Genomic DNA, 21150 nt, shown 5'->3' on the forward strand with positions numbered 1-21150 from the left:
AAAAGAGTGTGGAAATGACTTGAGCCTCATCCTCTGAGTCCCCAAGAGTTCAAACTCTATTGTGAGGAAGTCGAAGAACCTACTGTGCACATATGTGAGAGGCTCTTGAGCTGATTTGGTGGGCCATCAGCTTGCTGCTCGCTCGTCGGTTGCTGCTTTATTCGCTGTAAACAGGCAGACTACAGAATGAAGCCAGTATTAGCTTAGAAAATCGGCGGAGCCATGCATTCAGGGGTTTGAAACTCCTTTTCGGATTGTTTTGGAGATTGTTTGTAGGCACAGACACAGCCACATGTTTCGGTTTCGCAACGCCTTCGTTTGGTCTTCGTCTTTCATTCTGCATCTGCATCTGCTGTTTCAACCCTGCTGGGGTCAGCCATACAAATGACGATGCGCTACGGCGTCCATGATTCTGGGGTCCTAGCGGAGAGGTAACCCCAACGTGTCTGTAAATACAAGGGCTAATTCTCGCGGTCGCAAAAGCGCGGTCGCCGCCTAGTTGACTATTTGCTCTGGTACCGCATGCGTATGCCGTAGTTTCGCGCTGCCCTCAGCTTTGGCTTAAACATAACGGAAGACGCAGTATATTGGCTCCAAACACATTCAAGTGGGCCAAGTAGCCTTGCCACATGGTGGTTAGGGTTGCATTGATTGGATCAACTCGGATCCACAGCGGGGTTGCCATGCACGAGTCATGTAAGCCTTGCGGTGCTACTTCATCACCACGCTGTTCACCGACAATATTTAGCAATCAGAAAACTTGCTCTTAGGACATAGCTCCTCTGATGCGTCAGGATACTGCTCCGGGTCTATGTTGCCGCCCTTGAGTGGGATATATAACCTGGCAGAATCTGTCAATCCGGTAAGTCGTACATTGTGCTTATCCCCACTCACGAAACACGAAACCCCACCTGAAACATGCACGCTAAGCTGGTGCTCTCCATTTTTGCCCTCGCCGGCGCTGCCTTTGCCCAGAGCGGCTGCGCCTCCGACCCCACCGCGTGGGCCACGAGTTGCTTGCAGAGTGCAAACTCAGCGAATGGGAACGCGTGTTCATCGTACGTCTGGGAACCTTCCCTCTCAGTTCACCTCTCGACTCCAGCATCTGACTGTGCGCGTAAAGGACCAGCAACAGCTGTCTATGCAAGGAAATAACTACGAACGGCAACTTTGCTATCTCGAACGACAAGTGCATCTCAGACGGGTGCATCAACGATGGCTCGCCGCATCCCACGCAGGACTACAGTTCTGCTTCTGCTGCACAGAAGACTCTGTGCGCCTCTTGTAAGCACCTCGCTTGTTTGATCGTGGGCGTATACCGTATACCATCTGACGCACTTCGTACACAGACACTGCGACTGCTGCGCCAGCCAAGCGTACCAACTGAGGTACTCGGCTGAAGGACATAGACAGATCGCAAACGAGATAGATCATTTTTTTTACTTAGCCACTTCTCAATGAACCTTTCATAATCCTTGAGTCATCAAGCGCGAGCGGTCCTTGTACCATGTCCTTTTGGTCCTCCTATTTGGTTCTCGACGAGCATGCGAAGGAAGCTTTACGGCAACGTTACGGTTTATTCCAGAGCGTCGCTTGTTCTAGCTGACAGCGGAATCTGTTGTCCGTCTTGCTGTCCGAGGATTGATCCTTTTCTGAATGATGGCTAGTTGTTGCTTGTAGAAGTGGGTGTGTATGATACGCCTGCGGCTGTGAAAGTAGCAAGTTGAGACATGAACGCGTGAAGACGCCAGGCCGATGTGTTTTGACATCTCCAATGTCAGCGACCTGGATCGTGGGAAATATGTACCACTTTAATCAAGTACACGTGGCACCGGATGTTGGTCTCAACACCACAGGCAAGGAGAGAAGCTTGCACTACAGGCAAATGCGATAATTCTGGACCCGAAAATAAGGAGGAAAATGCACTGGAAAGTAAATATTTTCCTCCATATTTCCCTTTGACCAATAGAGGCCGAAAAAGTTTCATGTTCCGGTGAATTTTCAGGCGACAAAAACAAGCTTACCTTCCATTTATAAACATTAAGCGCTGGCGGAGATTCAACTTCTGCTTTAACCTGCCTTTTTGGGCCTCTTGGCGCACCAGAAAATGATAACTTTCCGCGTGCTTATTCCTAGCCCGAAAATCTGTAGGAAGATGTTTACTTTCCAGATCTTTTTCTACTTATTCTCGGGCACAGAATTAGCGCATTTGCCTGTAGTGTTGGAGAGAAGATGCGGATGGGTGAAAACCTTTTTCGCTGCCTTTCCATCGCGAGAAAAGCCAACGGAAAGGTTAAACTTGAGCCTGACAAAGCTCCTTTTCTGAATAAAAAAAGAGTACATTGCTCCTAGATTCGGTCAGATTACTCCATTTGACAGCCATAGCAATATATTTATCCTTTTCTTATGCAAGAAAGGCGGTGTCTCGGATGCAATATATTGCAGTTACTCCCTTGAAACCCCAGCGAAAAAAGTTTTCACCTATCTCCCGTTTCTCTCCTTTTTCTCCTGCAAAAAATGGCGATTTGCACGCAGTGCAAGCTTGTCGTTGCTCAGAAGATCCGGGTCAAGTCAAATTTGTTTGATCTCCCTGATATGCTCGACGCGATCAGAATACCAGAAGGCACGGTCTTGGGTGGGGCAAATAAAGGTAGGCCAACTGAATGAAAGCGGTCGCAGCTTCTCCCGCCTTGGTTACTCCCCTCCCCACTTCGTGCAGCCTTCAGTTTCGAGCCGTGGCTCTGCAGAGCTTTTCTTGTAGACTTTCGGACCCACGACTGCGATGACCTCACTGGCGGCACTCAATAACAACGCTAATACCCCGGAAGAAACCCCTCATCAGATATTCATCGACTCCATCCGGCTCATCGGGAGTACCACTGTCGCTGGGACATGCTACGGCATGATGAGCGTCACCGCTGGCGCATGTGTCCATACCTTGTTTCGATTTCGCAGACGGCGAACGGTGCGGAGACTAGCCTTCTTGATCGGATACGTCGCGACGCTCTGGGTCTGCGGCACTCTGTTTGTAGCTGGGCTATCACGCGCGATTCAGAACGCGTATGTAGATCATAGGCTATTCATGCCAAGTCCCGGCGCGTACTTCGATTGGTCGCAACCGGGAGCGGTTATTGCGGATGCGGCGTATACGTGTGCAATTATCCTCTCGGATGGGCTCATGGTTCGTTTTGGTTTCTTGACACTTAACGGCTTTGGGAACTATGCTGAACAGTGGTCAATAGGTCTGGAGGTTCAAGGTCATCTGGTATGACTCTGCGTGGTTCAACTGGATAATGCCGATACCTGCTTTCTTATACTTGGCTTCGGCTGGTGAGCATCGACGACTTTCACAATTGTCTTCCCTTTAGTTCATACCCCTCCTTAGTGTTATGCTTGATCTCAACCGTTGACACTTCCATCCCCGGCCACGGCTTCTACTCAGATGTAGCTCACCGGACAACGGTCCCGGGGTTCATCCTTCCGATGGTTCTCAACGTCTTCACGACATCATGCATGGCTGGTCGGCTATACTACTACCGCCGCCGACTTGCTCAAAGCGTCGGTGAGTCGTTCATGTACCAGCTCCTGCTAGCCTTCGATGTTTGCTTATACCGCACATCTAACGTAGGCCCAGACGACCCCAATCCCAAAATATATACCAACGTTGCAGCAATGCTCATCGAATCTTGCGCTCTGTACACGTCCTGCTCTGTCATCTCTATCATCCTTTATCTCCTCCATAGCTCCGGCGAATTCCCTATGATCACTGTCCTCGCTCAGGTGCAGATCATTGCCCCGCTCCTGGTCCTCCTACGGATCGCGCGCGGCATTGCGTGGGATGAGACAGCCGTGACGACCGTCACGACGGGTGTTACCGGGCCGGAACGTGCCGTGAAGTTTGACGTTGCGGTGGAAGACAACGCCGAGAGTGGCTACGCATCGAGCGGGAGGCTCTGCGGCGGCATGGTAAGTAAAGGCACTCCATTACACTTGGAGAGGAAGATGCATAGACGGAAACGCTCGAGTCTGCAGTTCGAAAAGTATGAAATTCAAAGTGTAATCGGTGGGGTGGTGAAGGCCGATGAGCTCTTGGATGGTGAGGTGTAACTCAAATTCTGACCTCTGTTAGCATGGGATAGCCTACGGCCAATGGGCAGCGATAGATGAAGGACGATGCGAGGATAAATCACGATATTTTTGAATGTCGCTTCATGGGATAAATGCTTGGAATGCTTTTCAAGTTGCTGTTTGTTCTACTCATCTCATTTGTTTTCACATTCTATGCGATTTCTATAGACATCGTTATGCCATGTATTTGTTTGAATCAAATAGACTTGCAAGACTGATCTATAAGTAACTCGAGGTGACAGTACCTCGCAATTCGAAATCTCGCCAAAGTGTAAGGTACTGGCCCGGAGAGTCCGATCAAGCACAGGAACCGCTATAACCAAACAGTTACACACAGGCGAGCACTTGTAAGTCTCTCATCTATCCTTCCACTATTCCACGACTACGATCCCCCTGTACTCATACGGGTATACATTATCATCGTCACCGCAAGACTCAGAGAAATACCGTCACTTCATGAATCTCATTGACGACATTCCGCTCAAGATTTGGGATGTCATCTCCACCGAGGTAGTTGACCCACAAGACTTTTACGGCCTCGCCCGCACTTGCCGCGCCTTCTACGACAGATGGAATACCGAGTTTCAGCTGCGTTTGGTGGGATGGCGTAGCTTGGAAGGAATTGAGAGTTTCATCTGGCACCACCGCGATAACCCTGATGTAAGGGACCAGCCCATGTCTCTCGCTGTGCAAACCCTCGTCCCTATAAACTCCAACCTCAACACCCTATTTGAAGAGCGGCCGTTTTGGCCAGACTTGTGGCACGACTGGTACACTCGTGTGCACCCTCCGATGGAAAGCTCGGATGGTGATGCAACTCCCAGCCCAGGCCAGATGCCCCGGCTCTGCGCTGCCTTCATTCGTCTCTGCCACCCGTGGCAGTTTCTGCACAGGATGCCGAGCTTCACGGCTATATATGAACTTAGCCTAGAAAACGTGGAGATATCCTTTTCGGGCCTCAGCGTCATGCTGCACCTCCCCCAGCTTCGTCGGCTCCGACTCATTCACTGTTCATTCAGGGCTCGGCCGCGTCAATGTCTGCATTCGCTGCCTTATATGCTCGGGTTGCCACTGACACATCTGGCCCTGCTTCACTCAAGCGGAGATGAGAGCTGTGAAGATTTAGAGAAGGTTGCCGCCCTCGCAGCGTGCCCAAACCTCGAGCGCCTACAGTTCACCGGATCTTTTCCTGTCCTTAGCGTTGTCTCCGGCGATCATATCACTTCACTCCAAACAGCTCTTTCCCCTTCGACGCTGCTCTGCAACGTAGAAGCCATTCTCCCGGCCAAACGATCCTACAGAGACGTTTCTGGGAAGATGGATTACCGAAAGGCAGAGCGGAATGCCACTCTTTTGTCACGTTTTCTTTCGCGCTGCCCAGCGCTTACCAAACTTACGATTCGCGGATATGTACCTTGCCACCTATCCATTCCCGTCGGTGCGCTTCCCCGCTTAGAAACTCTCAGAGGGCCGCAAGCAGTCATTGACTGCATGACACAACGTGCGCCTGCGCTGCGGGTGTTAGACATACATGATGGTCTGGCGGTACCGTCGGACGTGGCGCGTGGGCTTGGAGCTATAGCAGATAAAACAAAAAGGGAGGATGGAAAAACCGGGATAGATGAAGTCCATATATACACGCACCGGTGGGACGAAGAAATTGCCTTAGCTGTGACGAAGTCGTTTTCCAATCTGCGTACTATTGACCTGCGATACAGGGAGGGGCCGGGCGAGGTAAGTCTGGCATTATGTCGAGTCAGTGTCGATGCTGATAGTTCCATGGCTCCAGGTCTACATCTTGAGCTTCGGACCCCGCTTGCTGTGCAACCTCCCTGCTCTTGAGCACATGAGTCTGCATAGCGTCTTTTACCAACAAAGTAATAAGGATGCTCCTCCTTGCGATATGCCCAAGGAAATACTGGGTAATTCCTTTGGCGAGGACGAGCGAGGTGTAGAAGTGGGTATAAAACTGGAGGACTTGGATCGTAAATCCGCCACTGAGGAAGAGGAGGCGGATCATGCTGAGATAGCGCACGTTTGGAAGAGGTACTGCCCTAGTCTCATCGAGGTCGGGCTTGCATGGGGTGTTCTATGGAGGTATGATACGGAATCCAGGACATGGCGCAAGAGGACGTACTACTTTGAAGGAGGGAGCAGGGTGATGTACAATGATTTAGCATAAATGTACTTAATATACGACGGCCGCACGGAAATTGGGACATATTTGGTGTGCACGAATCAAATATGAATAGTGTAAAGGTGATAATCCGCTGGAGCTCTACGCAAAAGAGCGCTCGACAACTTCAATCTCTTCCTCTTGTTGGATCTCCGGGCTAGCAAACGCTACAGAGATCATCTCCTGGGAATGAGGTCCACCTTCGCCGGTATCATTGTCGAAGTTTCGGCGCAGGCTGATTATCATCCATGGACCAATCATCGTCAACAGCATCATCTGCGGTATTGGGTAGATAGAGTTGAATATGATCGACTGTGTCGCATAGTAAGTCTATCAGCCGGGTTCATAGAACTTTTGATAACGTAAACCATACCTTTGTAATAATGGGTACAAAATCAATTGCGGAGAGCATCATCGCAATCAAGGTCCTGGAAATTTGGTGAGACAGTACTCGACATGAAGGGAATACCAGACGTACAAGAAAAAGTATACCAAGTTATCGCGTACGATCACCGACGCCAGACCTGCTGCTGCTTGGAGCGGAGCCCGCCAGAAAGCAGCAGGAAAGCGCTTAACCGCGTGGTGTAGGGCAAGTGCGCAAAGGATAATGTCGAAGCCCAGAACGGCAAAACTTGTTGCAGGAAACGCCCACACCCGATTCGGAGGCACGTATTGCTGGCATATGTTGATATCGAGGAACTCGAATGACGCTGTAGGCGAGATAGAGGTATTTGGAATGTGAATGTTGACAAGTCACCTACTATACATGATCGTCCCCCCTGCCACAAACCACACGGTCACCGAGATGTTTAGGCTATGCGTGATCAGGAATAGTGTTCCGAGCACGATGGAGATAGCTGTGGGCTTTCCGAGGAGTACGTACACTCGCACGGCCATCATAGCTATATTTATGTTGTTAGTATGAGAGATACTCGTCACGACGTCTAAGGGATACCTTGCAAGAGGAAGGTCGCAACGAGTATACTTGCTTGGCAGACAACGAACACGCAGTAGCCTGAGTGCAGCATGGGTATATCAGAAGTAATCACATATCGAACGCCCTTGTGCTCACTCATAACTATAAGTTATCAGTTTTGGCTGTCAGAGTTTCAAGCATGCCGACGCGTACGTCTAAGCGGATTAGTACCAGTAAAGGATATATAGAGTACAGCAGGAGCTTACCAAGCTAGGAAGGGGGACACTAAGACTGAGGACTATAACGACTTAGCCCGGAATCGAGAAAATGGTGCACAAGGACGCACGTATGGACGTTCTAAGAAGATAGACTTGAGCGGGAATCAACGAGCCGTGACGGGCACTTACATAACGTATACCAATCCATTGTAACGGAGCTGTCAGTTTTGGGTGTGCTCTGTGAGTGTCTGCCACCCCTCCAACATCAACTGACACTCAACCAAGATGTATGCTAAGGTTGACCACGAGAACCTCTCTCCCTTTACAAATGGATGAGCATAGAAGATTCCCAGCGAATGCCGGGATGCTGGTCTCACCCATATAAACTCGACCTGGAAGAGGTCTACAAGCAACGGAGCATAAAGTAATGACCACGCACCTCAGCTCCAACGTTTAACACTGCAGTAGTCAGCTCGGCCGTTGATGCCGTTTCAAGGGCGAAGCTCACCATAGTCATACAGTGCTAGCGACAGCACGGCAGCTGGTATGAGAGCAATCAGCAACCTAAGGCTATCCATCATTAGAGAATCAATCACGTACCATCCACACAGTTAGTTCGAAACACGTATGTAGCCAGCGCAACGTAGACTTCCTCGAGAGTTGGTGAAGACATGCTTAGCGTCAACGGGCGGTGGAGCCAGAGGGATCAAAGCGACAAGCGCAGCGGAAGAATATTGTTTTATGTGATTTCTTAGGCGTCAAAGGGCTCGCAGATTATCGCAAGGTGGATGGCCGCCAAGATATGCAACGTGACCATGGCTTCAGGCTGGACTCGCCCGTTTCTGGGGAGATCTGCACAAGGTAAAATCTTCCGATCAGTATTGAATGCACCACCAAAGCTGTGGGTGTACGTCGATGCAGGATGCCTCAACGTTTTGGCCATCGATCATCACGGTTCTTTGTAACTCGTGCCTGCATAGTAGTGATTCTGCGCCCAGCAATGACAGGCAACGATGAGATAAGAAGGAGATTGAACATATGGACAGATGGTGTTATGGGCGCCTATCACACACGAGCAGGCGGTGTGCTGCGCCATGGTACGCCACTAACCTTTGCCAAGTCAAAGTCCTCTTCCTATCTTCCGCCAGGTGCAACCAAAACCTTCCGTGAAATGATGGGCTGGGTAAAGAGAACCTGACACTGAGGATGAACTGGAAGAAAGACGCGTACTGTTAGCTTGATCCGTGTTGAGGACACATTTGGTGGAGACCCTGGGAACGGAAGCCCCTATCTGACGTTGAAGCCATCACGACATACGCTGAACACCTTTCCTATTTTACCACCCATCCATCCTCCGCTTTGACTCTTGTACCACCCGCTCGGTGTCTTCGAGGGACAATCGCGCGTTTACGGAAGCAGAGGCGCCCAAGACATTCGCCTATTAGATCATCAGTGAAACCAAGGTGAGACAGTACAAAGCTCCGACTCATCCCACTATCAGCTCACCCCCGCAACTAACACCCCCGTCCTAGGACTATCAAACCATCCATGGACTACCTTAACAATGTCCCAGCTGAAGTGTGGGACTCTATCTCCGACCAGCTGTATGATCCAGGAGACCTCCGCAACTTCGTTAGAGTCTGCAGGGCTTTCTGGGCTAGAAGACATCGCACGCTCCTGGGGGTCATCACCTGGGACGGCTTCCCCCAGCAGTCGAATGACATCAAGTTCCTCCAGGACCACCCCACCATGAGCGCCTATCCACGTTCACTCACCGTCAACGCACGTATCTCGGGCTACCACGTCCGACAAGAAGACCATGAGCCTATTGATTGGGAAGACTGGTTCGCGCGCGTGCATCCCCCTCTCGCCGGACACAGTGACTCTATCCGTCCCAGGACCAGCGAGATGCCCGGCCCGTGCGGCTCATTCATTCATTTGTGTGTCGAATGGCGCGTTTTACATACTATGCACCCCTTCATCGCTCTGCAACGACTTACATTTCACGGGCTGCAGCTTACGGCGGCAGACCTCACCATTACACTGCACTTCCCCAATATCCGTCGGCTGGAGGCCACCACCTGTCAATTTCTCCCTAACAATGCGGATAGTTTCGACGACGGTGTCTGCTCACATTCTCTACCCTTCCTCCTTCGCCTCCCTATCACCCACCTGACTCTTCTGGATCTGGAAGGCCCCTTGACCGACGATGGCATTCTCCTCGCGGAGAATGAGCTCAACAAGGTTGCCGCGCTCGCTGCGTGTCCCACCTTACAACATTTGCGCTTCGACGTTTCTTCTCGTGTTGCCTGCGTCGTCAAGGGCAGCCACTACCCTCCCTCCCCGCTCGCGATGACCCTCAATCCACCGGCGGGACTACTCACTGTCGAGGCACTGCTGCCACGGAAGGATACGTACGAGCGGGAGACCGAGACGCGACATGAGTACCGTAACCTCGAAGTCGTCTCGAGAGACCTCTCGAGCTTCGTGTCGCAATGCACCGCGCTTGATTCGCTGACCATTCACGGGTATATGCCAGTAGGATCCTTCTGTGTTGCGCCCCCCGATTCGCTCCTGAACCTGGAGGTTCTTCGTGGCCCTGAGGCGGTTCTGCGGGCCATCAACCCTAAGAACTCTTCTCTGCGCGTGCTTGATGTGTACGAAGGGCTCTCGACGGCTCAGTCGATCGTGCGCTGGCTGGAGGAACAAGGAAATATGGCTAAGGCGGACAATAATCGTTTATGCGTTGAGGAATTTCGCGTGTACACGGATAGATGGGATGAAGAAGTTGTCGGCGTCTCCCAGGCGCACTTCGGCAAGAGCCTGAGAACGCTCGACGTACGATATCGGCTCGGTGGCCCGGACGAGGTAAGCTAACGGCGCCAAATCCATCATGTTTCCGCGTTTAATATGCTATCAACAATAGGATGCCCTTTTGAGCCTCGGGCCGCGCCTGCTCGTCGACTTCCCCGCGCTGGAGCGTGTGTACTTCTATCGTGTCCTCCTCCCCCGCCCGAAGAAGACGCCAAGGCGCTACTGGCGCACCATCCCCGTCGAACATATCGAAGAGCAGTCATCATATGCGTATGGAGAGGTGCAGGGAGGCGTCGAGGTAGATATGAGAGACGAAAGCAAGGGATGTATCCCTCTCAACACGGATGTGGATGCGGAAGGAGATGAGATGGAAGGAGTGGTGGTAAGGTTCTGGGGGAAGAATTGTCCTAGACTTCGAGAGATCGGGCTGAGGTTGGGGGTAGTGTGGAGACGCGAAGGAGAAAAAGGAGTGTGGAGGCGTGCGAGGTATCGTTTCGAGGGAAGCAAGAGGGTGTTCGATACTGAGGGGCAGGCGTGAAAGGGGGATTTATGTTTTTTTTTGGTTTGATCACTAGCGCGTCTGAAGATCTGATTGATGGTCAGCATCCATTATTGTCAGCAGTGCTCACTTGCTATTTAAAATCATACTGCACATGATGTTCGTTACACAATGAGCTGTTTGCGAATCCATGCTTCGCGGCATCTTGATGCTACCCAGGATGGTTTGGCATGATGCTCCACTCTCTGTTGAGGTGTTATTTGCTTCTCACGGATACTGGATTGGTTTAGGTCTTGATGTCTAGCTTGTTTCAGAGCGACTGCGAGGCCGCGCCTCTGTGCGTCCCCTCTTATGCCTTTCACTCAGGACCTCTCTCTCAGAAATGTCCTCTTTCTGGTTAGTAACACGGCTCTCCTCGGCATCCTGTATATCATCACGACATACTTCTTTACGTCATGTCTGTACTTCCTGCTAAGGTCACCACTAACCCGCAGAAGGCGCTTGCAACTAGCGGTGCATCTCTCAGCATGTGCCTCGGCCATGTACGTGGCATGCACGTACAGTGCACTCGCGTACTTCTACATTGTGGCCGTGGCATGGGGATCGCACAGGGACGCAGTGGGAGGGTCTCTGGCTTGGGCACAAGAAAACTTGTTAAACCAGCCTTTTGCACTTGCGACGACCATTTGTGGAACCATCAGCAGTTTAATATGCAACGGTTTAGTAGTATGTATTCATACTTCATATCTCCCTGCTTGGATGCACTCAAATACTTGCATCATTATAGCTATGGAGATTTCTAATGTTCTACTCCCAAGCTCCTCTCGCACGATTGGTCCTCCCATTTGCTTTATTAACGTATTTCAGCATGCTTGGTGCGTTTCCGGTTCAGATAAGCCGAACATAGGCTCATGCGAAGATCAGTGTCAGGAGTCGCCTTCATCATCGTTACAACCCAGCAGCGTGGTTCTTACGGTGGACTTGCCGTGGCAATTGGCATAGCCGTTTGTGCACTCACGACTGTATTTCTGCTTTACACGTCGACGCTCATCGCCATATATCTCGTCCGTCACGCACGCCGTCTTCGGAACACGTTTGGTGAGTATTGGTAAAAGTGATACTATCGGTTATCTAAGGTGTTTCCTACGCGCAGATCATAAAGCAGAACAGCCCTATCAATATATCGCAATCATCCTGTTGGAGTCATCCTCTCTCTACACAGTCTGGAGCATAATTTTCCTTGTGTTGTTCGCCACCGGAAGTAACGGTAGCTATCTCATTGGGATCAACACGATGTTGCAGATAGAGGTACGCCGAGTTGTTGAAATCAATATTTTTTCGCTTAGAGTAAATAATTAAACATTCGTCTCAGACTATCAGTCAATATCTTATCATTTTACGAGTTGCCAAGGGCGTAGCGTGTCGAAGCAAAGCCGATGAGGAAACCGTGGCCTCAAGCTCTTTGCATTTTGCCCCTTCCGATTCCGAGGTCGTGCTCATGACTCGCTGTAGCACATAGTGGATTTCGCTCTTTTAAATGCACTGACTGGATCCTATGTCTCAAAACATTGATACCCTAGGTAGCATTCGGTCAAAAAGAATCAATACACTTCATAACATGACGTCGAGATGGAGGAGAAAATTGTACGCCGCAACGCCATGAATGTGGAGTGCTCTGCTTGAGTATTGCCTCGACGCTCTATTCTATACATCGCTATCAAGCTCGTCGATCTCTGTATTTGCTACCATCGTGCATTAATAATCATATGCGTCGCAAAGAATATCGCCGTCTTTTAGCAGATGCTGGGGCACATAAATCGGAGGTCGTGATTATATACGTAGGTCGAAATGTTACTTTGGAGTACTGCACGAAACTTGATTGATCATCAACATCCAAACCTCGGGGTTTCGCTGGTTGCTGACGTGATGCACCGCTTGTTTCATAGCGAGACGTTTGAGGTCTCAGACATGTATATACGTGCTACACAATACCCAACATAACAGTCCGAACCCTTGTCGCGGGAGAAACCTGCAAAAAAAGCAATACTTCAGAGTGCCCTGAACACTCCGAATTGAGGACCAACGTGAGCGACCTCGGGCGCTTCTTATCCCGATGAGCGGCGCTTACACTTCACCGATGTTTCTGCCATGGACCACTTGCTCTTGTGCGGACCGCTTGCACACCAGGGCGCGTTGCACCGAGCACCACCGGACCGACACCGCCGACAGACATATGGAGCCAAGAAATGTCGTGCGCACTCTCGGAGATGCGGCTGATAAAGCAAGTAAATCACTGAGGGATAGAGGGTGGGTCGGACGTGAAAGAGCGCTAGCTCCACGTGTGCACGCACGAGCTGGGACAAGGAGATTGTGTACGCGTCGCGGGCGGCCTTTTGGACGCTCGCCAAGCGCGCTGGATGCTCGGGTGACCACCACGGAGTGGGTAGGCCGGGTGAGGTGAGCCCCGTTGGTTTGTGAGTGCGCAGGACCACGCTCCTTGTGAAGCGTGTGCACCTCGCGGTCAATTCGACCGAGGATGCTGAACGCTATTAAATTAGCGATTTCATTGATGTTTATCTTGCAGCACGGCAGCAGGGAGAACTATCAGCTCTCGGATACCTGCACCCGTACTGCTCAGCTTCGTGTTTTTCGGGAGTGAAGAAGCCGCCTATGCGCTATTAGTGTGTACCGAGATTTGAGTTTGATCACGGCTTGACGCCACGGCGGACGCCCTGAAGGTGGGTATACCCGATGAGGATGGAGGGCACTGCATTACCGGTGCTGGTATGGAGCATATACAGGAAGTCGCGTAGGAAGGCATAGACATGGTATGGCATCGATACTTTGGCAGACTACGAGAGATTGGGTGCAGTGATGCGGGGACACTACTAGGAAAAAACAACGCGACAAACTGCCAAAGGGAAACACAGCCACGGATCACCGCCGGCAGGCTAAGCGCCTTGGCGGCGCTTCTTCTGTGAGCAGCTGCGTTATTGTAGCATGTGCAACATATTTGATGGAGACCGGGAGGACATATGGAAGGTCGGCCATTTGTCCCCGTAGTATCAGAATGTTGGAGAGCCATCAGTTGTCTTTACAGCGGCTGGTCTGATACACGGCACAGCGAGTTCCTCGGCACTCGAACAAGGGGTGCGTTGATGCCATGTCTCTCTATCGAGCGGCGAAATTCCCTCATTGTGTGGCTCATCCTCGGATGAGAAAATAGACAGGAAGTTCCGGCTGCTCGAAGCGACGCGCAACAGGCAGCGCTCGAAGCTGGTTCTTCAATGAATTCGGACCGGTATTCTGTACTAATCACCAAGGAGATGATCCATACGGGCGTTCAGCGCAGCCACTGACCATTCCCTGATTGTTGATATGGAAAACTTCAAATCCGATTTCCTTCACAGGCGTGCTAGTGTCGAAAGGTGGCTAGGTGTTCATGCGTCGGTGCCGCTTTGGGTGTAAGCTTAGTACATTCCGGCATAGTTGCTGTAGAAGTTGCTGTGTGAGCTCGTTAGCGTATGTGGATGCCACCTAAGGTGCCCCACGTGCATCGCTTAGCAGTGCTCTGGGCCTCGTCTTGACGACATCTATTTTGCTAGTCCTCGGTCTATTTTTGCTAGCCGAGACGCGTCTGTGGCGGTATATTCCTTTTTTGGAATGAAAGTGCTAAAAAAATCCGCGAATCCCGGGAGCTGCGCGCCAGAACATTTGAGACAACTCCACAAGTCGGAATCGATATGGCGGCGGAGAATAGGGAAATGCGCAGCCGCTGTGGAGCGTTATATCTTCAATTATCACTGGCCCGTTTCACATACTTTTCTCCTTACTCCTCACTCACCCTAACACACGCACCTTTCAGGCAGCAGGCTTGCGAGCTTTGGTTTCCTCTTCCTCTTGTTCGCTTCTCGTTTTCTGACGAGCTCCACAATACCAAACTTTCGTTTGCCCCACGATGTCGCCACGGGGGTCATACGAAGCACTCCCGCTCCATGAAACAGCAGACGGCTTAGAATACCCACCCTCGATATGTTCCCCCTCACGCCGCCGACGCTCCTCCCTTCCTCGACATCCTTTTCTCTCTATTCTCCTCCCCTGGCATTGGAAACGCCCTCGTTCCTGGCGCAGCCTCACCTTCCTCGTATCCGCACTATGCGGCATCCTCGTCCTCGCCACCTACATCGTCTGGAGCGTGTGGGAACCCCGCGTGCAGCTCGACATCTCCTGGTACAGCCGCGACTGGATCCAAAACGAAATCCTGCCGCTCTCCCCGCTGGCCGGGTGCTTCGAGGAGGGCTCGCCAGCGCACGCGTCCCTCGGCGGCGCGTACGACGTCGCCGACGCGCTGTGGACGCCGCGCACGTACGAGGTGCAGGCGGGCATCTCGATGCGCCTCGGCATGGACTGCTACGAGATGGCGGGCACGATTGGCAACCGTCCGAATCGCACGGCGCGTCCGGACGACTGGGTGCATCCGGAGGAGAGAAGGCAGTTTCATACGTATTGGAGGAACGATCTGGCGGGCTTTGGCGCGCGGCAGGAGCAGATGTTTCGCTCGTTCTTTGCCACGCAGGATGTCGACCGCTCGCGCCTCGTGTTGTGGACGAATGGCCCCGAACTGGCGGGCGATCCGGCGGTGAAAAAGTATGTCGAGGCGTTCCCTGAGAGCTTTGCGGTACGTGTTGTGGATGTGCAGGCGCTTGCGAGTGGCACGGCGATGGAGGGGAGCCCGTTGCTGGATACGCACGATACGCGGGCGTGGGTGGACAGCGATTTGTTACGGTTGCTGGTGATTTGGAAGCTCGGCGGGACGTGGATCGACATGGACATGCTGCTCACGCGCGACCTCGCTCCACTCCTCGAACACGAGTTTGTCACGCAGTGGGATTGCTGGGGTGCGCACTCATCTTCCTTCCCATATATCCCTCACTAACCGCCTGTACATCATACAGACCGCTCCTTCGCAGCCATGAACGGCGCATTCATGCACTTCCGACGACACAGCGCCTACCTCTGCGAAGCCTTCCACCTCATGGCGAACTCGTCCGCGCCGCGCTCGCCCTCGATGGACTGGGGCGCGTACCTCTACCTCCGCCTGCACCGGCGCCTCCTCGCCGCCGGCGTGCCCCCGTTCAAAGTCCTCCCCTCGTGCTTCACCGACCCGCTCATGTGCAGACTCGACAACCGCGTCCCGGAGCCGTTCGCGCCCGATCGCGCGGACGGGCGCTGGCTCGGCTGGGTGTGGGGCAGCGGGAGCGGGATGGGGACGTGGGCGGGCAGGGGGCTGTGGGGCGGCGGGGCGGGGACGCGGTATGTGGATGGGGATGCTGCAGAGACTTCAACTGAGGGAGAGGACGAGACGCCGGCGGGCATGGATAAGCTCGACAGGCCGTATGCGGCCGACGGTGGGCTCGAGGAGGGTGGAGCGCTCGATAGGGCGCTGCACAAGATTTTTGCGCTGCATGTGCATAATAGGTGGGATAAACAGTTCCCGGAGAATGGGTGGATTGACCGGTTGTTGTTGCGGAGATATGATCGGGCGCTGGAGGGGAAGGCGCCGCAGGAGAGCCAGGAGCTGTAGATGTGCCGTTTATGGGGCGGTCCGATTCAGAGTAGAGGTGATATGATGGACAATATTGGCTCTTGACGATACATTTGCGTATACCCTGCATATGAGTACTTAAATTAACATACTGTACTACTATTGTTTTGCTATGATCGTTAGAGCGCTCGTATCTTGAGCTTAACCGCTCGGATACTCGAAAAGTTGGTCAGTTGAGTGTCTGATTCTCCGAGAGAACATACCGCCATGTCAATGAAGATAGGGGCTATTTATTTTGTCTCCGCACGAAGGCCATCCCGGTGCGATCGCGACCTTGGCTTGTTCCCGCTTCGCGTTCTTCCACATCCCCGACCCTTCCTCCTCCTCCGTTTCGGTTCCCCTTGGTCAGCAAACTGAAGAAGGTTTTCCGGAACACAATCATCTTTGAACCCTTCGCGCACACCCTAATGTTACATCTCTACTAACGTCTGTATCCAACCCAGAGCTAAAGCTCGATTCCTACGACAGTACAAGCGCTGTCTGATCACCTAACTCAAACCGAGCCCGCTGTGCTATGGTTGACGATATAGCACAGGAGAGGTGAGATATGACTATGATTGGATGGTTGCGTTCCGATGGCGGCCGAGAGTGGTACGAAGCAAGTGGTAAGGAAGTTCTATGTTACTTGGCTTCCTCGTGGCGTCGCTGGTACGTGTCACCAAACTGCCTTGGCTTGGGAGCTGCTGTGCTGCTTCTCTCTAACTGTGCCCGCATCCATCTCGGGTCCAATTTTCTCGGAGGATATCGAGTTCGTCCTCAAAGCCGAATCAGCGATCTGATCAGGGCTCTACGCCCTTGCCGGCTCGCTCTCGGATCCTGCGCATGGATTCACTCTAATCAATCCAGCGAAACGTGCACAGAGGTTACTATGGCGCTGACCCGCATCCTCTACTCCCCTATTCGAAGAGAACGCGTGTGTTCTGGATCTCGAGGGTACATGCGAATCGTACGACGAGTGGCTGACAATGGACGGCGACCTGCGTAGCATTAACTCGTTAGCTCAGGTTAAGAAACGTTCACGTCGAAGAAGGTCGTGATGGTGGATCAAGACGTTATATGCCCTTCCTGTCCCCTTCCCCCTCCCTCCGCGTAGCCTCCATCATCAACGTCCACGCCCACAGGGGCAAGCGCGTCAACGTCACTCAGCGCTTCTTCCAGTTGACAGGCAGCTACACGTCGTTTGCCGACACTGCCGCCTATACTTTTCCTCGGTTCCCTGTCCAGCCTTCGCACGATCCAGCGGAACCTCTCCTGTGCGTCGTTCTTGTAGGCATGAATGACGTCCGCGCGTACATCGACATGGGAGATAAGGAGTGGGCACCTGTGCGGCATCGGCTCACCGCTCTCCGTGCAGAACGCCCCTCCACTTATGTCGTTGTCTTCATGCTACCTTCTTAAGCGGCACTGAAAGGCGCACATAATGTGGGCCTTCCGCCTCTTCAACCCTCCTTTGTTTTGCCTTCGGAGCCTCTACCTCCCCTCCCCCCCTGTGCGCAGGTCTCGCCACCGTGTCTCTTGGCCTCCAACAGTGGGATTATCCATCGTTGACATATCACTGAAATACTCGCGCTCTTAACATCTAGGAGAGAAAACCACAACCCCACCAGTTCCGTCTTGCTACTTCCCAATATTGACGGCGGGAGGAGCGGGGGACTACTGAACAGGCACGTTTCTCCAACGGCGTCCAAGGTGCTGGAGGCCAAGGCCGGAATGGAGGTGAAACATGAGTAGAAAACCGGTGCTTATCGGTGTACGGAAGCACAGTCCACACCGCCGCTGGAGGATGTCGCCGACGGTGCGGCGGAGAGCCATTAGAGACTTGGTTTACTTATGATGTGTTTGGGACTCTGTAGCCGTTTTTGTTCCACCATGGGTCTTTTTTCGTGAGTTGGAAACATGAAATTGATTTCAGAATGTGATTTCAGACAATATTTGTTACCGGTAAGCAATTTCAGACCGTGTTTGCATGGTCCATATCCCACGCTCGAGATCGCACGATCTTGCTTCTAGATCATTCCGCTCTGATCGCTGGCGCTACCGTTACTTTGAAAGAAAGAGAACTCAATCAATATGTGGCACATCAGATATGTGGCGCATTCACCAGTGTTGAACACGACCGATCATACTACCACTTGATCCGAGCCAACTGCGCTTATACGCTGATGATCATGCTGTAAAACGTACAGCCGTTACTCGCAACTATGGTTACCCACGATGTAACCTCACAATGGCTCCAAAAAACTGACAGGGATCCTGAGCCCTCAACGTTTCAACCTTGGAAAAGGACTCTACAGAAGGGATGCCTGGGAACGCCGTAAAAATATATCTCGGAAGCGTGCTGGCATACCTCTTTCCTATAGCATGGACCCAGATTATATGTTTATGAGCTACACGGGAGCACACCAACGGGCGTAGTTCGCAACTATACTCGCACTGCAGGAGTCAAATACGCACAAGCAAACGTGTGTGTGAGTGATTTTTTTAAATACCACAGGCACGATTATACGTTGCAAAAAGTTTCAACATCACTCCAAGCTTTGATGCATTGAGGAGATTTTCTTACCTAAACCCGAAACAAAAACAGCAAAGCACTGCAGACAGGCAGGTCAGTATTCTACACTTATGACACTGTCAGATGGTCTATATTCCGACATCAATTGATGCTGATGAGACCCAAAATATATGGACAGCTCTACACATGCACATATCGTTGCGCCCTATCCACACTTCCGACTGAGATAAAAGGGCAAGCTGACAGGACGTCGTTCTGCCCACCATTCCTCTGTGATGTCTTTATCCTCGGTTGAACAGGAAGTTCTGTCTTTGGAAGAACAAAGCCAACAACTCTTCTACTCTCTTGGTGCGCTCTGACGATAAACAACTGCTTAATACTTGAGGCGTAACCGCTTGTTCCGTTCAGTCGCAGCAACTGTTGTAGTGGTGTACGACTATGGTATGTAATTACTGCCTGTGCTTTTCGGAGCCGATGCTAACACCATGCAATTTCTACATAGTACAAAATATTCCCTTGGAGGTATGTGGTTCTCAAAGGAAGGGGAGTACTCACACATGTGTGTAACAGGTGGAATTAATCTGGGTAAGGTCGCTCAATCAGTTAAATGCGATGTAATTTTTGAAATACTCATGCTAGCATCAAAACTTTACCTCAACAACTTGGGTCTATGCAATGGTCTGGTTTTTTTTAACACTCATCAGTACGACAGTAGCTCAACTGAAACGCTTGGCTAGCTGAGATACTTTGGCCTGGCCTTTCCGATGTAAGTTAACCATGTTTGATAGCATTCGTGCTATAGATGACATCAGAATCATAGCTTTACCCTAGGTAAGCACGTGTCTCCTCCAATACACCATAATCATGATGTTCCGGTAGTTGGAAACCTTAATATCCCACTACCAAACCAAGTGACTACGCTCATTAAGCTTTAGCTTTACTTCCACCTGAATGACATCTAACCGTTTCAATCTCGTAGACGTATGTTTTCTTCACACGTAGCTTTACTGGTCATTGCAACATTTTAAACATTCCAGGTGTGAGTATTCAGCGACTACACGGTCTAACTACTAGTTAGTAATACTCAGGTTGAAATTCCTCATCAGGTTTTGGCGTGTTTGTTCCCACCGAAATTATGGCCATCGTACTACTTTTTCTTCTACAGGGTATGGCTCATCGTGTTCTTAATTCCGCTCAGCATCTTTTTGTGACTAGGTATGATGATGGTGCGGGTGTATGCACTCCTCGGAAAGACCAAAACAATTATCTACACGCTCTTGACAACCTTTGTTGTCACACAAGGTGTCAGCGTAACATTACTCTGCATCTTAATAAGGGCTTCCTCTTTGGCTCCCGGTAATTCAGGATCAATTAGTCGTTCATCCTTTGTTGGCTGATTTTGATGTGTAGGCGATTCAGACCTTTTTGGCTTTCACATCTGCGAAGTTGATGGTGACATACCCCAGTCTGCGTGGATACTTCCCGCAAATAATGCTGTCTTGATAACATACGAAACCTTTCTCTGTGGATGTACATTGTATTACACAGCCAAACACGTCAAAACGTCTATTCGGAGAAACCCGGCACGTTCTATCCACAACATTGCATTGATAGTTGCTCGTGACAATCTGATATACTTCTTCATGTATGTTTGCTTTCTATTATGCATGTGATTAAGCTAACTTGTTTGGCTAGCACGCTTTTTGGTATGTTTTTCAGCACTCTTGATTCAGTGCCAACTACCAATGTGGTATGAAAAAAAACATTTTAACCTTGTTATTTAATTCTCACCGCACCCTCCCCAGTCAATTGTTTTTTCCTGCATAAACGGGATGCTAGAAGTCGTTGTTTTCTCTATGGTAGGACCATGGATGATCATCGCACTCCGGAAGAATTACAACACAAAGGGTCACGGGGCACCTTCAAATGTGCACGAGCTGAGCACAATTGCGTTTGAAGGACGTAACGCCCAAGTCGACAGCGAATTTTAAAATGCATATAACGTACCATTTTTTCGATGTTATTTCTTGGTTTATAGCGTAGTTATAGATGTATCCAATGTTCGGAAATGTTTTTGAATGAACTGCAGGACGGATATTCTAAATCATGCCTTTAATAGCGCACGGCACTTCGGTATTCCGCAGTGAGCATACCTCGATTACACGATATTTCGCGCATTTTAGGATTACACAGAAAGCTGCATGTACGAAAATACAGGCCTAGAGATACGCACACCAATATGTGATGGCACAACATGACACAAGATATACAGACTTCACACG

The 21150-nt window shown here is 51.1% G+C and overlaps 8 protein-coding genes across 8 annotated transcripts; 7 read left to right on the forward strand and 1 right to left on the reverse strand.

The window, feature by feature from the left end:
* Positions 1-918: 918 nt before the first annotated feature.
* CONPUDRAFT_155544 (uncharacterized protein) lies at positions 919-1387 on the forward strand (the record flags this gene model as incomplete). The annotated part of the gene is made up of 3 exons (XM_007772409.1): positions 919-1058; positions 1124-1284; positions 1350-1387. 3 exons carry the CDS (start codon positions 919-921, stop codon positions 1385-1387), a joined length of 339 nt encoding a protein of 112 aa, XP_007770599.1.
* Positions 1388-2720: 1333 nt separating this feature from the next.
* On the forward strand, positions 2721-4213 carry CONPUDRAFT_166725 (uncharacterized protein). Its single transcript, XM_007772410.1, has 5 exons — positions 2721-3181; positions 3243-3330; positions 3386-3562; positions 3629-3966; positions 4033-4213. Exons 1-5 carry the CDS (start codon positions 2783-2785, stop codon positions 4105-4107), a joined length of 1077 nt encoding a protein of 358 aa, XP_007770600.1. The 5' UTR covers positions 2721-2782; the 3' UTR covers positions 4108-4213.
* A 371-nt stretch (positions 4214-4584) lies between these two features.
* Positions 4585-6310, forward strand: CONPUDRAFT_155546 (uncharacterized protein; the record flags this gene model as incomplete). Its single annotated transcript, XM_007772411.1, has 2 exons — positions 4585-5862; positions 5918-6310. The coding sequence occupies 2 exons, from the start codon at positions 4585-4587 to the stop codon at positions 6308-6310; spliced, it is 1671 nt and encodes a 556-aa protein (XP_007770601.1).
* A 96-nt stretch (positions 6311-6406) lies between these two features.
* Positions 6407-7201, reverse strand: CONPUDRAFT_91261 (uncharacterized protein; the record flags this gene model as incomplete). Its single annotated transcript, XM_007772412.1, has 4 exons — positions 6407-6616; positions 6678-6732; positions 6783-7014; positions 7066-7201. The coding sequence occupies 4 exons, from the start codon at positions 7199-7201 to the stop codon at positions 6407-6409; spliced, it is 633 nt and encodes a 210-aa protein (XP_007770602.1).
* A 1611-nt stretch (positions 7202-8812) lies between these two features.
* CONPUDRAFT_166728 (uncharacterized protein) lies at positions 8813-10795 on the forward strand. Its single transcript, XM_007772413.1, has 3 exons — positions 8813-8901; positions 8971-10306; positions 10365-10795. Exons 2-3 carry the CDS (start codon positions 8987-8989, stop codon positions 10788-10790), a joined length of 1746 nt encoding a protein of 581 aa, XP_007770603.1. The 5' UTR covers positions 8813-8901; positions 8971-8986; the 3' UTR covers positions 10791-10795.
* Positions 10796-14709: 3914 nt separating this feature from the next.
* On the forward strand, positions 14710-16420 carry CONPUDRAFT_166729 (uncharacterized protein; the record flags this gene model as incomplete). Its single annotated transcript, XM_007772414.1, has 2 exons — positions 14710-15649; positions 15707-16420. The coding sequence occupies 2 exons, from the start codon at positions 14710-14712 to the stop codon at positions 16333-16335; spliced, it is 1569 nt and encodes a 522-aa protein (XP_007770604.1). The 3' UTR covers positions 16336-16420.
* A 716-nt stretch (positions 16421-17136) lies between these two features.
* CONPUDRAFT_166730 (uncharacterized protein) lies at positions 17137-17754 on the forward strand (the record flags this gene model as incomplete). The annotated part of the gene is made up of 1 exon (XM_007772415.1): positions 17137-17754. The coding sequence occupies exon 1, from the start codon at positions 17413-17415 to the stop codon at positions 17752-17754; it is 342 nt and encodes a 113-aa protein (XP_007770605.1). The 5' UTR covers positions 17137-17412.
* A 471-nt stretch (positions 17755-18225) lies between these two features.
* On the forward strand, positions 18226-20859 carry CONPUDRAFT_74427 (uncharacterized protein; the record flags this gene model as incomplete). Its single annotated transcript, XM_007772320.1, has 16 exons — positions 18226-18239; positions 18282-18297; positions 18717-18824; positions 18851-18961; positions 19168-19216; positions 19277-19309; positions 19371-19390; positions 19606-19634; positions 19689-19699; positions 19848-19849; positions 19871-19907; positions 19975-20034; positions 20084-20224; positions 20279-20513; positions 20564-20574; positions 20732-20859. The coding sequence occupies 16 exons, from the start codon at positions 18226-18228 to the stop codon at positions 20857-20859; spliced, it is 1005 nt and encodes a 334-aa protein (XP_007770510.1).
* Between the last annotated feature and the right edge of the window lie 291 nt (positions 20860-21150).

This window comes from Coniophora puteana, assembly GCF_000271625.1.
Source record: "Coniophora puteana RWD-64-598 SS2 unplaced genomic scaffold CONPUscaffold_9, whole genome shotgun sequence".
In the NCBI taxonomy this organism is placed as follows: Eukaryota; Fungi; Basidiomycota; class Agaricomycetes; order Boletales; family Coniophoraceae; genus Coniophora; species Coniophora puteana.

Coding starts and splice junctions, on each gene's coding strand:
- CONPUDRAFT_166728 (XM_007772413.1), top strand. CDS start 8,987: ATGGACTACCTTAACAATGTCCCAGCTGAAGTGTGGGACTCTATCTCC. Junction 10,307..10,364: donor GGCTCGGTGGCCCGGACGAG/GTAAGCTAACGG, acceptor TATCAACAATAG/GATGCCCTTTTGAGCCTCGG.
- CONPUDRAFT_166725 (XM_007772410.1), top strand. CDS start 2,783: ATGACCTCACTGGCGGCACTCAATAACAACGCTAATACCCCGGAAGAA. Junction 3,182..3,242: donor TCCTCTCGGATGGGCTCATG/GTTCGTTTTGGT, acceptor AGTGGTCAATAG/GTCTGGAGGTTCAAGGTCAT. Junction 3,967..4,032: donor GGAGGCTCTGCGGCGGCATG/GTAAGTAAAGGC, acceptor TCGAGTCTGCAG/TTCGAAAAGTATGAAATTCA.